This window comes from Acanthopagrus latus, chromosome 4, assembly GCF_904848185.1.
Source record: "Acanthopagrus latus isolate v.2019 chromosome 4, fAcaLat1.1, whole genome shotgun sequence".
Classification (NCBI taxonomy): domain Eukaryota; kingdom Metazoa; phylum Chordata; class Actinopteri; order Spariformes; family Sparidae; genus Acanthopagrus; species Acanthopagrus latus.
The window spans coordinates 21,768,848-21,783,615 of NC_051042.1; the positions used below are offsets into that span (position 1 = coordinate 21,768,848).

The following is a 14,768-nucleotide window of genomic DNA, read 5'->3' on the forward strand; positions in this document are numbered from 1 at the left end:
TTGTTACAGAAACGATCCACAGGAGCTATAGAAGATGGTAGAATTAAGGTTTTTGATATGTTGACCAGTTCAACCTAAAAAGTATAATCAGAGTAGTGTTCAAGAAGGAATCTAAAAATAAAAAAAACAAGCAGTGCCTACAGTTTGACCAAGTCCCCAGCTTTTTGCAACCAGCCAAGCCTTCTCCAGTGTGTTCTAGTTCTGCGCAAATGAACCGTGACAAAGAGAAACAAAACAAGGACAGCAACATTAGAGAAACTCTTTTCAAACCCTTGCGCAAATCTCCATCTTTCCTCAAAGCTAGTTTCAAAACGACAACGAGACAAAAAAACATGCCACCGGGCTCAAAGATGGCATCAGACAGACGATTTGTCATACTGAAGCATATTCACAGGACGCAGCCATGCTTTGGTGCTCACGTCTGCACAAATGTTAAAAAGGGCTACCGTCATTGTAAGTCTTTGAGAAGACTTCCATTATAGTCAGTCACCTCAACAATCAGCTTATCCTTTTAATGCGAACAACACCAATATGAACAGAATATTGGATCTTTTTTCTTCCCATGTCTGCAGAGCAAGGTCTCATGCTGCAATCCAGATCACAACTGCTCCACTTTATGAAGAGAAGGAGAAACTGGAGGTCGTGCAGAGAACAGCATTACACTTGAGCACTCAGATAAATCCACATGGAGCCAGCAGGGGGGAGCTGCAGCAGCACCACGCTGTCACCAACGAAGAGAGTTCACTGGGAAACTTAAGGAGGTGTCTTGCCAACCCCTAACAAACCCATAAAGAGTTAAATTTGGCCTGATTTGTACAGTCCTGGGAGGGCAAATTGAGAACAGAGGGCATCGGTAGGGGGAGGTGGGCGGTGTTGGTGGGGGGTCAGGTTAAGCAGGGCTGACCACGCTCCTGTTCCAGACATTAAAATGTCAGCTCCAATCAGGACGAGGGCAGTTGAGCTGATTACCCAGTGGGGGACCTGGCTTTGGACGGAGCAGCCTGCAAGATCTCCCAGAGACACCGGGATCAGCCAGGGAGGCCCTATTAGGGTCCAGTCACAGTCAATCCTATTAAACACATCCGCCAATAAACAAAGGGAATGTTAAACAAAAGGAACCTCCCATTCCCTGACATTAACCTCTCAGTCATGGTACTGTCCTCACCAATTCCTCCTCCGCCTCGACTCCACTTCAGTCCTCCAGCTGCTACTTCCACTGAACTCATCTCTCCAGGGAAACAAGGACAGTCATCTGTGGTCACCTTCACCTTTCAAGTGCTCATGTTTAATTGGACTATATATATATATATATATATATATATATATATATATATATATATATATATATATATATATATATATATATATATATATATATATATATATAGTCCATTTCCTCCTCTTATTATTATTATACTATTCGATAATAATACATCATCTCCTCAAAAAAACCTTTTGTCCCTCATGAGCAGCTCACTAATATCACGAACATTTTAGCAGAAGCCTCAATGATGCAAGTGAAGGAAGGAAAACTAACTGTTCTTTAAAAGTCAGTGGTTCTCAAACTGTGGTCTGAGGACAGAATATTTCAACTTTCATCACATTTTCGGAGGTTGGCGCAACAAGAAAAGAAACAGGATTGCCCGTATTGATTTTTCGTGTCTGATCATTTTAAATCTTCAAACCTAAGAAACAAATGCCAAAAAAGGGTGTAAAAGGGGTACTATTTATTTCTGGAGAAGAAATTCTGACCCAGAACTTTAATATTTAAATATTAATGAGATAATAAGACAAATTCAGAAGGATTTATCTTTTCTATTTCTGAATAAACAAGCTGTTCTCAGAGTAAAATAAGGTCCCAGGACACTGTCTGAAGCTAGAAAGTTGGTAGGGTCCGCCAAATATAAACAGTATGAAACTGTGGTTTTCTTTGAGGTCAGTTTGTTTACTCAGTTTATTCAGTCATGAAAATGAAGGAAGTCTACTTTACTATTTTAATAGAAAAAAAATAAATCAGTCAATGAAGATCTTTCTCTTTGAAAATGCTCCCCCAAACTACATATAGTGCACCTTCAAGAAAAAATCCTTTATGTTTGGTGTCCTTGACATGAAAAAGTTTGGAAACCTGAGCTGTACTTCACGGGATCAGCAAGGACGAAGTAAAGGAACGCGCATCTACTGCATCTGTTTAATACTCGTTCAGCATTTTCAAGCAGCACCCGCATTGCATTTATGCACGGCACTAAAAGACACAAGTTCAGCAGCTAATACAACCTAAATACGTCTAATTGCCATTCACCGGGAGTGATTTTCATGTGAGCATAAGAGCAGGTAACATAGTTATAGAGTGCACACACACAGTGCAGAAAGTAAGCATGGATTAAGTAGACATAAGTATCCTCTCAGCCTCATGATTAAGAGGATAAACATAATTGATTATAAGTGTAGTTCACTTTCACAATTACTCAATAAGCATCAGAGAGGTGAAACAAGTGGCTGTTTATGCTAAGGTACTGGAGAGCTGCCGCAGAGGGGCCCAAACTGAGCCTTTTTTCTAGCTCCGGGTGTGTTTTTTGTGTTCATGTGTGTGTGAGACAGAGGGAGAGGGGACAGATGGAGGGCTGGAGACAGAGGCTTACTCAGATGCAGTCTTCCTCGTCACGGCCAATTAGGACTCCATAAATCTGATCAATCGCCCTCTCTTTAGAATCCTACACCCTGACACCGGCACCGTGACTAACATCCAACTACTGCATCCTGTTTTTCCTCGTCAAGGGTGATGAAAAAAAAAAAATGACCGAAACATTGAAAAGATGGGAGTGAAATAGAGATAACCTTTTTTTTTTTTTATTCCCCTGACGCACGGTCTAACATGGCAGACTGAACACTGGTATCCGAGCATTGATTGGAACACGTGAGATCTACAACATGAGCAGGTGATCAGAAGACAGTGATGGAAACATGGAGTCCTGATGGAGCGAGGTGAGGGAATATTACTGGACCAATACTATCAAGGAAGAACAGAAAAAGATTGCTGAGCTATGCTATGGATGTCAAAAACAGCTGACGAGGTGAGAGTTCTAGTTTTATATTTTACAACAAGTAGTGAAAATATGTTTTAAGAATCATTTCCTGTTTCCTTAAAAAAATAAATAAATATTGCGGCCACTGAAGTTACTCTTGAAGCAACAGTTTAACCACAAGGCCTGTAGTGGAGCTACAGCCCTAAAACTACAATTTAAGTTTCTGTATTTAAACCTCAGTGCCTGGTTAGATTAACAATGCTTGTCCCACTAACAAGTAGTCCTGCACAGAGAACACTACAGGCTTCTGCCAGTGACCGCGATGTCTGTTGGGAGACTGTCTGACCTCTTCTGCCTGGTCATTACACACAGAGCCCCCCCACCCAAACCAAACCTCCTCTGACAGATACACAAGGTGGGCTTCTGTTTGAAAAGCACAAAAAGGCAGAGCAGGAGTGGAGGGGAAAAAAAGAAAAAAAACTAAAAGTCAATTAGGTGATTATTAATTCATGCCCCTTTTCCGTAAACCAGAGGCTTTTGTGCTGTCGAGTCCCGTAAGTGAATTGGACTTTGGCACCTTGTCTCACCTCCCATAGCTGGACTGTATTATTCAGGCAGCAAAGGGGCTGTCAGCACACTGCACCGGTCTCTGGAGCAATCAGAGCCTTGTTGTGCTTTTAAGGAGGGGAAGAAAAAAAAAAAGAAAAAAGATGACAACTGGACAGAGTGACTGACACAGCAACACGGCATAGACTGAATTAACCACAACAGGTCATCTGCCATTGAAATCTTCCAGCAGGGCCATTAATCTGCTGTGTCCTTCAGAGAGGTTATCCATAGTCGAGGATGTGACTTACAGTAAACAGTATGTAAGGATGGGAAAAACGATTCCTGTGTGTTTCGTTGGGAATTCCCCTCCCACTGACTGACATGGGGTCCTCATCATCTCCGGAGGCTCTGCCCCCTCATTACCACAGTTCCTGTCTCGCCGTGGCAGCTTCAGGCCTCCGGTTGTAAAAAATATAACCTATCATCCAGTCCGTCCACGCCGGCCAGGCTGCATAACTTCACTGTCACTCTGCCCAGAACAGCCACAGTCTGCCAATCACTTTAAACTTTTAGTTCAGCCCACGTCTTGTCTACATGGTGAACTTAAGGATCCTCAGTGGTACACTTTTCTGAAAAGTGCCTCCTCTGATCCCCAGCTCCCTAAAAACCTTTCACCTTCACAGTCAAGAGGGCCTCTGACACCTCTCTGCTTCTTGCAATGTGGAAAACCTCTATTCCCTCTGCAAGATGGCCATTAATATGGAGATGATTCAACTCCCCCAGTAATACAACTCGTTCTCTTTTAATGTTATGCTAACAATACCTGAATGGTGTCTTTTCTTTTTCCCATTTCTATACAGGTTTTTAATCTACAGCCTGTGTCAGAGCCCAGGGCAATAAAGGGCACTGTTCCATTTCATCCAGTGTTTCTCAGGTAATTATTCTGCATCAATTAAAAAAAAAAAAAAAAGATACACAAGAAAACTGAAACCTTGAACTAAAAGCAGATACGGACCATTATACGAAAATACTTATTATCTATGAAGGCCAAATCTGCTGTATTGTAATAGAGTGGTATGCCTAACGACAAATCCAAGTTAGAGAAACTGAGAGGAGATATTAATTAGCAGAAGCATTATTAATCTTCAGGATGACACTGCGTTCACCTTTACAGGACGCTCAGAAGCACAGCACTGCTGCTCGGCCATTAGACACCCCGTGGTAAAACTCATAAACACTGAGCTTTCAGGGAGTTGGCTCACAAACAAGGACAATTTATGGCCTATTATCTTCAAAGACAAAAGGAATTACAATTTGAGGGATGACAAGCACTCAAAGGACGTGATATGAATATGTAAACATTTCTCGCCGCTCTGTCTCCCGATTTTTCACACTACTTAGGGTTTAAAAGCAATAACAAATCACCACTGCACTGAATGTCGCCCAGTTTGGAGTAACAATAACATAAACTTGAATAATTTGATTGTAACTAACCATAAGCATGCAATTTCAACCTCAACCACGGCTAATATTAAATCCACATATCTGCACCGCTATATGGAGAACAATCCATAACATCTGCTGTGTCTGTCCCTGGATGAGAAACAAGCAGCAGACCACCAGCACGATGTGGAACACACTAAGAGATGAGCAGGCTGCAATGCCACGGTGCTGGGTCTAGGGGATGCTAATCATCATGTTCATTATTCAAGCGAAATGCTGCATCTAAAGTGTGCAACACGACATCTGGCTTCTCCTGCGCACAGCACACCTGAACATGCGCGTGTGCATGCTGAGGCACATTTATGCAAACACACAGGTGGACGTGGAGGCAAAAATACACACAGGCACACACACAGGACTTAATAAGCACAGCCAGCTGTGTTTCTCAGGCATAGAGTCAACATTTAAACAGTATGGAGCATTTTTTTTTTCCTTTTTTAAGCCGGTCTGTGTGAAAAACCTACAGAAGGAGCCTCATGAGAAAGAGCTAAACAGCACAGACTAGTAAACATATAAAAGACATCATTTAGCAAATGTCTATTTTTTTTCTTTTTCTTTTTCTTTTTTTTTTTTTTACAATTGTTCTTACAAGTCTACTCCATGTGCTTTAACCCTCACTACATTAACTTCTGCTGCAGGTGTTTGGCCTAAAATGCATAAAGGTTTAACTGTGCATAAATACAGATTTCACCGATCTTGATTGTATTTACTAGGGCCCATGCGTGAGAGTTAAAAGCAATGTTTTCATTTCAGCATAATGAAGTAGGAGAGTAATTTAAAACGCACTATTTGTACACAGGCAGAGTAAAAAAAAACAGTGTGCAGCAGCTAATCGAGCACTAAATTAGAACCTGCACGTCACCTTAAATTGATGCTCCACAGAACTATGCCAGAATACGCCTACACACTTGTACCTGGATGACACCAACGTTCAAGCCCGAACTAACACACGTAAGTCCAGCGTGGCAAGCCCATGCTACAATGCATAATGCACATTTTTCTGTTCGGTGTGCAAGTAATGAGCTGTGGCATGACTGTGATGATGGCATCTAAAAAACTAAATAATTTACACTGTAATGATATAAATACAATTATTCCCAATTAGCCAAAACAAACAAAATAATGTTCCTGTTTTGCTCATTTGGCTTATTCGGTTATGGACAGAGACTGTTGAAATAAACACAGCAGCAAAAATACAGATGAATAAATGACAAATAATTTTAAGGACTGTTCAGTGAAACATAAAAAAAACTACTACTGTGCATGAATAAGTATATGATATGATAATCGTGGGTATTAGAATTATTGATATTTAGAATATATCTCATTGCATGTTTTCAGCAGGTAGTGTCATTTGTTTTGTCTCCCCTGTCTGTCTGATCTCCATGGGTCTTACTGGTGGATGGCCCAGGTTGGGAAATTATTCGCTCCAGCTCCGAATAAATTGAATGTAAGGAAGGAGGTATGAAAAGAATTATTTATCAAGCTCAATTTCAGAGGATCCTCCTGTCCCCAGCACGCAAATGTGTATTTCTATCTCCGCCTTCCCCATCTCGCCACATAACAACCCCTCCTCCTACCCCAAATTTCAATACAACCTCTCCCATACATTTATGTGAAACATGTCAAATCACAATCACTTGTGTCCAAGCCGGCAGGTGTATTAACAATCCCCCTTCCTTCCTCCTCTTCCTGCTCTCTTCACCTCCCTATCTCCCTTACGCTTGCCACCCATGCCTTTCTCCTCGCCACGTCCCCATACATTCAGCTGCTGCATAAACACACCGCCCACTTTAATGAAGGTGAGGTTCCTGTTCCTATACAGAAGCTCTTCCCCCCCTTTTTTTTGCCAGTGCTGTCTCAGCTTTGTGAAGAAGGTGTGAGGAGAGAGGAAGGAGGCTCATGGCCATCCATTTATACATATTTCATACCTAGCATTAAAAATGACCCTTTGAATTACTAATCATGCAGGATGATTAAATTGCAGCTACCGCCTACACGGACATCATTGTGCAAATACATTAAGATTTTAGTATTCCACTTATAATTAGCTTCACTGTTAATTTGTATTTCTTCTCTCAGGATATATACTTATGATAATATACTGCATAATGAGAAAAAGTTGCACCAGACATTACCTGCATTGCAGGGAGTTTATGACATTTACATATGCCTGAATGCCTGTACATGTACATATGTGTATTATCTTTGAGATAAATAAAAAACAACAGAATAATGAAGGCATCTTTCAGGAGATGACATGCTGAATACATATGCATTTTACAAAGGCTTCTGATGTACCTCTAAATGATTTTAATGAATACTGAGGAGACGCGGAACAAGAAAGAGAAAATAAGATTGACAGTGGCTTTAAAAAGGAGGAAGCCTTTTTTCTGTGTTCACTAATGCTGTCTGTCTGACAGTGACTGTCATTTGTAAAGGAACAATGTTGTGCTCTGTTCCAACAGCTACATGACAACGATGTGAAGAAATACTTCAGTAGTTCTAATGATGGACCTTAGAAACAGCTCAGCCTCAGACGGTGGGAGACTGAGCACCTTTCAGATAAATAACAGGTTGGCCAAGATGCTCACACACCATATTCTCCATCATAAACACCATCTGCGGTGCCCACTGTACAAACATCTTCAGACAATCACCAGCTGAACAAGTGCTCCTCTGTTTACCAAATGTGTTGTGAGGTCTTCCTCGCCTTTCCCCCCCGCACTACAATCTAGGTTCTCTGCACTCACTTTGAATAGATGTATTCATCAATCGCGAAAAAGTTTGAAGCACAAAAAGCGACCTCTCCATTAAACTACAGCTGTCTACCTTTCGCTGACAACACAGCCTTGAACCCACCACCCCCAACCTACCCACCCACCTTTTCACTGACATCAAACAGAACCTCAGACCTGGTTCCCTAATGCACATGCTATTTTTAACTAAGCGTTTCTAATAAGCTGCTGGGAAGCTGTAAATTTTTCATATGCAAGCACATATTTCCTTTGTGAAAACACAGAAACACACTTATTTGGTGATTAGCGACTGACAGAGGGGAGGAAAGGAACTGAATATGCTTGTATCAAATTGCATGCCTTTCAAAAAGGAGGAATCCTAATGCGAGGAGTCGTCTTCCTGTGCACCACAGGTATGAGTGAATTATTAATCGGCCAGCTCATTTTAATGCTTTTTAAAGTGCTTTATTTTGATGTGCTAAAACATACTTTTAGCCATATTCAGTCAGGCATGCATATCATTATTTCTTCCATCAAAGAAGAGTGTCGCCCTTTCAAAGAGCACAAACAACTCAGCCTCATTTAAAATAGAAGTTCGAATATCAAAGACATTTTACAAAGGCTGGGCTTCAAACACTGTGATGAAGTTTTTTTTTGCTACACTTTATAAAAAACTTAGGTATGCAAAAGGTCTGAATTGTTTTCCAGCTTTTAACCTGACTAGTGTAAATCAAAACATCCTGCAGTAACACATGAAGTTAGACAAGTGAGAAGCATCCATCCAGGCCTGTTACTGCTCAGTGTCATCATTATCAGAAATCTCTTCTATTGAATAAGAGACGTCTTAACTGCCAACATTGTTTTTCTAACGCAGGCGTGCAAAGTAAATTGTGCATAAAAAGGAGAAATGAAACTATATTTCATTTACACTGACGTTTTAGAAATCAGTAAACAAAAGCCTTTTATAGTCATTAGATGCAGTGATGCGCAGACTGTGTGCAGTACTTGGGACAAAATGAAAAGTTGTAGATTCTTGTGTCATTCGTGCATTAACGCAGCCTGAAAGCTGGCCATAGAGTTTAAAGTACTGCAAGTGTCAACATCTTTCACGTCTGACGATCTATAGAAATAATTATTTTAGGTCAACATTTAAACATTCTTCTCTTTTCAGAGAATCCGATGTATCAAATTAGCACATAAACTGCCTCTACTCTTAATCCAAGTACAAAAACTGTTTGCTCTCAGAGCTAGTGCCACCAACAACAGAACACAACTGCTGTAAGAACCTCAACTGTAAACTTCCACCGTCATCATTCATTGTAAACAGTCTGTAAACAGTCATTCTATTAAAACTCCCAGGCAGAACCAAAGCATACCAAAACATTAATATAAAGTCCTTAAAAGTGTTCATCTTCCACCTTAATGTGTATTAATGGTCAAACAAGCAGAAAAAGAAAATATACACACACATGTTTCCATGTGGGGTTGAGAATGAATCAAGCCTGAATCATTCAACACTGAAAACAGCCCCATTTGTAAACCTTAAATGCTTTCAAAGAATTCCTTTTTTAAAGGGAAATGCAGTCTCCCCTTGACCAGAGACTGTTGAGGTCTAAAGCTCCTCCCCTCACAACAAGCCCAACCCCCAGCTTCAGATTCACCACCTTCACCTGCCAATAAAGAGACAAGTAAAAACCAGCCTGATAAAATAACATTAAAACACGGTTAAGTGTTGTCTATGTGCAGAGAAGATGAGGAGGGGGTGGTGCTATCACATGTGTGTGCACACATGGCTCAGCTGGAATTACACATACAGGCCCCTCTCTCTTCACATCACCCATTGAGCAGAGACAAAAACATGGGTCACATGTCCCCTGAACATATTACCCAAATTTGACAGTTCATCCCAACTGTAGCTGATGGGATGTAATGCCTGGAAACCAGCAAAGTGCAACCTTTGAAAAACTACAAGTGGATAAAGGGTTAGGTGAGTTTAAGAGAAAAAGTGTTTAATGCTTTACTAAAAAAAGCTCTCAATATTTTGTTCAAATATGTTAATTTAGTTAGACAAAAGGCCTGTTGTTTGTCACCATTCAGGTGCAGGGCCCACGTGCTCCCTGTGAATAGTATGCCCTAAATGTGTGTGGTGTAAATATTGGCCTTACCTGTCCCTTTGGTGAGCTCCTTCTCCCCCCCACTTTCTCTGTCTTTGGTTTGGTCCTCCTGGTCTGTGGTGGTCTCACTAGCAGCCTCCACATCCTCACTCAGCTCTCCTGAAGGGGGAGGGAGGACGAGATATGTAAATTACCACGCCATCAGAATTGGTGGAAGCACTTAAAGGGACGGCAGCGTTTTTTTCTATAGGAGCTTGCAACAATTACATATGCTGACACACAGTTGCAAGGCTAGCAGACAAAGAGAAAAGAATCTGCTTTCTGCTTTATGTCCTGTGCTGTCACTGTGATATTTATTTTGAGAATTAGAGGTAAATTATTGTGGAGGTAGAAGGCAATTATTATTATTATTATTATTATTATTATTATTATTATTATTATTATTATTGTTATTATTATTATTATTATTATTATTATTATTATTATTATTATTATTATTATATTTGGATTATGTTTTGTATTGAGAGCAAATTTATTATATTTCTTGACAGGACACAAATATGGTTTCCTCTGTTTAATGTGGACATAAAACTGCGGAAAAAAGGCACACATGTGGTCGGAAGCGGGCAGATGGAAAAATAATTGTGCAGTGGTAGTATCCTTCAAGTGAAAGACCTTATACTAGACGAGCCCCTTCTCCTTCACACACACACACGCGTGCGCAAGCACAAACACACGCATACGTTACTGTCCCCTGCTGCAATCTGCTAGGTTACTTACCAATACAAGCCTCATGTCACATCTTCTATCCTACTATATCGCAAAAAAAAAAGAATCATAAATATTTAAAATTTCCAGAGCCACAATTCATTTTATTTTTTATGCCAAGTCAAAGTCAGAAATCCCCTGTAACCACCTTAAAAGCCTCAGCTCGATATATCAGGCCATTTAGGAGCATCGAAGTCCAAACAATGGATATCCGATAACGCCATTTGTAAGTAACACACAGAGGAAAAGATAGCAAAAACAGATAATAAAAAGGGCATCAATCCTGTTTATTTCCCTCCAGTGCCCCCTGAACATCCCCTCTGCCTGTTAAGTTTGTTTAAAAGTAGTGGGACTTGCGTGCAACAGCATTGATTTGACAACAGTAAACTAGGCCGCAGTCAATAGCCCCTATCAGTTATTACACAAGTCAGCTAATTCTCAGCAAATGTACTTAAACGCTCTTTTGAAAATGCTTTCATGCTCGGGTCTCTACTCTATGAGCTATTGATATATTGACAATGCTACAACAGCTACTGAAATATCTGTTCAAGTATTCAGCCCTGCAGTCATCACACATCCAATCTTAGCTCACCACATGACTACCCACAGCCAAAACCACTTTTATGATGTTACATTATCCCCAACACTCACTGTTTATCCTGTCAGTTATGAAACATTGCACGCGCTGTGTAACGAGTAAACATCGTGTTCTCAAACTCTGGTATGTGTCATTATCGCAGATACACTTTGAACACACCTCTGAACCATGTGGTTATCCTCACAGTCCTCTTCCCGTGATGACAGATCATACTCATAGATAGAGCATTCATCATTCAACATTCATCAGGTTTTTTCCTCTTGAAAAGGGAAAATACAAGCGCTTTATGCAAATAAGTCATGTTGATAAGTAAAAAATACATGGGAGAAAATTATATATTTTTTTTTATTTGAAATTTCAGCCTCTGCTGTATATGTTAAAGAAAATCATTTCTTTCTTGGCTAAAAAAGGTTGGATATTTAACTGAATGCTATTTTTTAAAAAGGCGAATAGACAACCGTCCTGCTTAATACTCACTGTGGCTATAAAATCATATCAAGAATACAATAATTGCATAATTTTCCAGCGACAATTGCATGCTTTGTTTTTTTTTTTTTTGTTTTTTTTTTTTTAAATCAAAGTCAATGGAAAATACCCTCACTGGCAGGACAGAAGAATATTTTCCATTTCCTGCTTGCTGATACATATGCTGTAGGAAGCAGCTGTCTGAGGAGCAGAGCGATTGGTGTACAGATTCTGTTTTTACATTATTACAAAAAGCTGGTCCTGTTATCCCGTGTTTAAATAAAGATATTTAAAAGGGATGACTGGTTCCTTGTAAAAAGCATATTTAAGTGTTCCCTGGATCCCACACACACGAATACGTTTTATTCTTTTTATTTTTAAACCATGTTTCTATTATGTTTCCAAGGCAACTCGTGAATTCCATCCAGTGTGGCCCAGCCCGTGCTGGTGAGGCAAATCTGAAACGTTCCCAGAAAAACCAAAGAACCTCCTGCCGCGTTGCAAAAATCCCATGTAACTCCTGCTTGCATAAATCTGCACTACTCGGCAAGAATTAGGATACTGTACAGCTGCACAGGTGCTCAGATTACAAAATAATCCCCAGGTAAATTTCGTCACCTTTAAAAAACGGGGCAAGGTGTCATTTCTTTACTGTGTGACACTTGTAGTGAGACTAATTCCCCACCTACACATTAATACACACTTTGTGCTTGAACGTTACTGTGATAGGCAGCAGCCAACATCTTAATGCTACTCAGCTTCCCTGTGCCCGCCCCCAACTTCCTGCATACGTACTGTACATGCGCTGACATTTCTTCCTCCTCGTGCCTTCAGTACTCCTTTATTTAGACGTTTAATCAACGTATAAGACACTTTTAGCACACACAACACAGAGCTCCGTCCATAATCTATGCAGAAATGCAGACATTTAATTCCAGGAGCAGCATTACATCTTTAAGTGGCAAATGGCTTTGCCTATTCCACGTCTCATCTCCAACGGTACTACAGAATGATTAAAGCCAGGCCAAGCATAATTAATGAAAGGTCATGAGTGGCCTAAGAGTAGGATGCAAATGGAAGAGACACTAAAACTGTAGCCATAGATTAACTCTGGGAATGGATGAGGAGAAACACTCAAAGCTATGGCAGCAGGCCATTTCTAACCCAAATCTGAGAGATGTAAAGGACAATAGCCTGAAGGTTGTCTTCTAATTAATTGTCTTCATTAACCATCCTAATACAATGATATGAAACAGTTCCATTAATCTAATCATGCAAGCTGAATAAGCCCATTGCCGACACAGAGATTACACTCATTTGTTCTGAGCATATAAATATCAGCTTTGCTCTGCCAGTCACTCATTGGGGACAGTCCATGGGCTCTCTGTTCCATCGCCTTGCAGACAGACACACACAAACACACACACACACACACACACACACACACACACACACACACACACACACACACACACCATATCTGCACTCAGCAGCCTTTCCCTCCTGTGTTTTTGCCACTGAGTGCAGAGGCTTAATCAGGCCCATAGGTGTCACTCTATACAAGCTGGGAGAGAGCAACTTGCTCACTCACATTAATGAGGTGCAGTGGGGGGGAAGGGGCCGAGCAGCAACAGACAGAAGCACACGGGGAAGGGGAAAAGGGAAGAAATATGTGGAGATGACAAAAGCAGATGCTGTGCAAGAGGCGTCCGGTTGAAGATGAGACACTGAAAATGGCGAGATTACCTTCAGATGAGCGAGAGCGGCCTTCCTTTCCCCTGAAGAGCAGTGATTACACTAATGCTAATCAGACTGACAAGCACAAACGGCCTAATAAATAATTGATGGTAACCACTGCACTTTCCAGTATTCCTTCCCAGACTGTAGAGAAGAGCAGCAGCAAGTAATAATAGTCACTCTAGATATCTTTCACTAGGTCAGGCTCCTCCTCCATCCTCGGCCTCAGCAGAATACACTGCTATGATGATAACTGCCTTTCTTTAAGTGCAGAATTCCAGTCCTACCTGAGAACGGCTCCAGTGTTCCTCAAACAGCACTGACAGCCTTGCTCTTTTTTGGTGACTATACAGTACACCAAACAACACTGTCTTGTCTATCCTCTCTTGGTTTTTGTATGTCCTGGAGAACCAGCGCGGGGGCTGAGCTGAGCGTTCTCCCTCTCCCTGGCTCTTGAGTGCCGGGTAGAGGCTCTGCCTCTCTCTGGGCTCTTGTGTGGAGCTCTGTGTGTCTAAGCTGTCATTACCCTCATTATGATTATTGAGGCTGTTGTTATCATTTTAACCAGGTGTCACAGGTTTCGGCACTGTAAATCAGAGAGGTACGCTTCCCCCTGCGCTCACTCCGAGGCCGGACAGCTTCCTTTTCTTTAACGCTGCACTGTCGGATAAAAAGCAATCTTATTTCACACTTCACAGACTCTATCTTTCTCCCCTACTTTTTTCTTTTAAAAATCCCCCTCCTGCTCCCCCTCATCATCCCTTGCACCCCTTCCTTATATCAAAGTTGGCCTGACTCTGGACTAGAGGGTGCAAAATGAAAGTGACAGGAGGGTACCACGGGACAATGAGACACAGAGCCCATGCTGAGGGCTTTCATGCATTGTCCACTCCTCATATCAGCACCTCTGCGCCCCATACACAAGACCCCCCTTTTTTAAAAACACAACACACAGGAAAACACTCCTGCCCCTCTTAACCCCACCCCCCCCGACACTCACTCATTCGCTCGCTCACTCACAGAAGCTCCCTCCTTACGTCCTCACGAGCCACCTCTCATAAAACCACAACAGAGCAGAAACATGCCCACAATCGAGCCAGAGACAAGAGGGGGGCTTTTGCTTGTGAACAACCAATAAAACCACAACATGGTGTTATCAGTGACCATACTGACCACTGACAATCCACGGCCGAGTTAAAATGCGGAGGTGCGTTAAGCGGCGCAAAACACACACACACACACAAAAAAACAAAAAATGCTTTTAAAATGACAT

At 41.3% G+C, this 14,768-nt stretch overlaps 1 protein-coding gene across 8 annotated transcripts in view; it reads right to left on the reverse strand.

Moving 5' to 3' along the window:
- Positions 1 to 14,768, reverse strand: part of zfhx3 (zinc finger homeobox 3) — a 345,346-nt gene that overhangs the window by 16,567 nt on the left and 314,011 nt on the right. For all 8 annotated transcript variants that reach the window (XM_037094567.1, XM_037094566.1, XM_037094568.1 and 5 more), the window contains one exon: positions 9,979 to 10,086. In XM_037094567.1, coding sequence (XP_036950462.1) covers positions 9,979 to 10,086 — 108 coding nt within the window. The remainder of the gene's footprint in view (positions 1 to 9,978; positions 10,087 to 14,768) is intronic.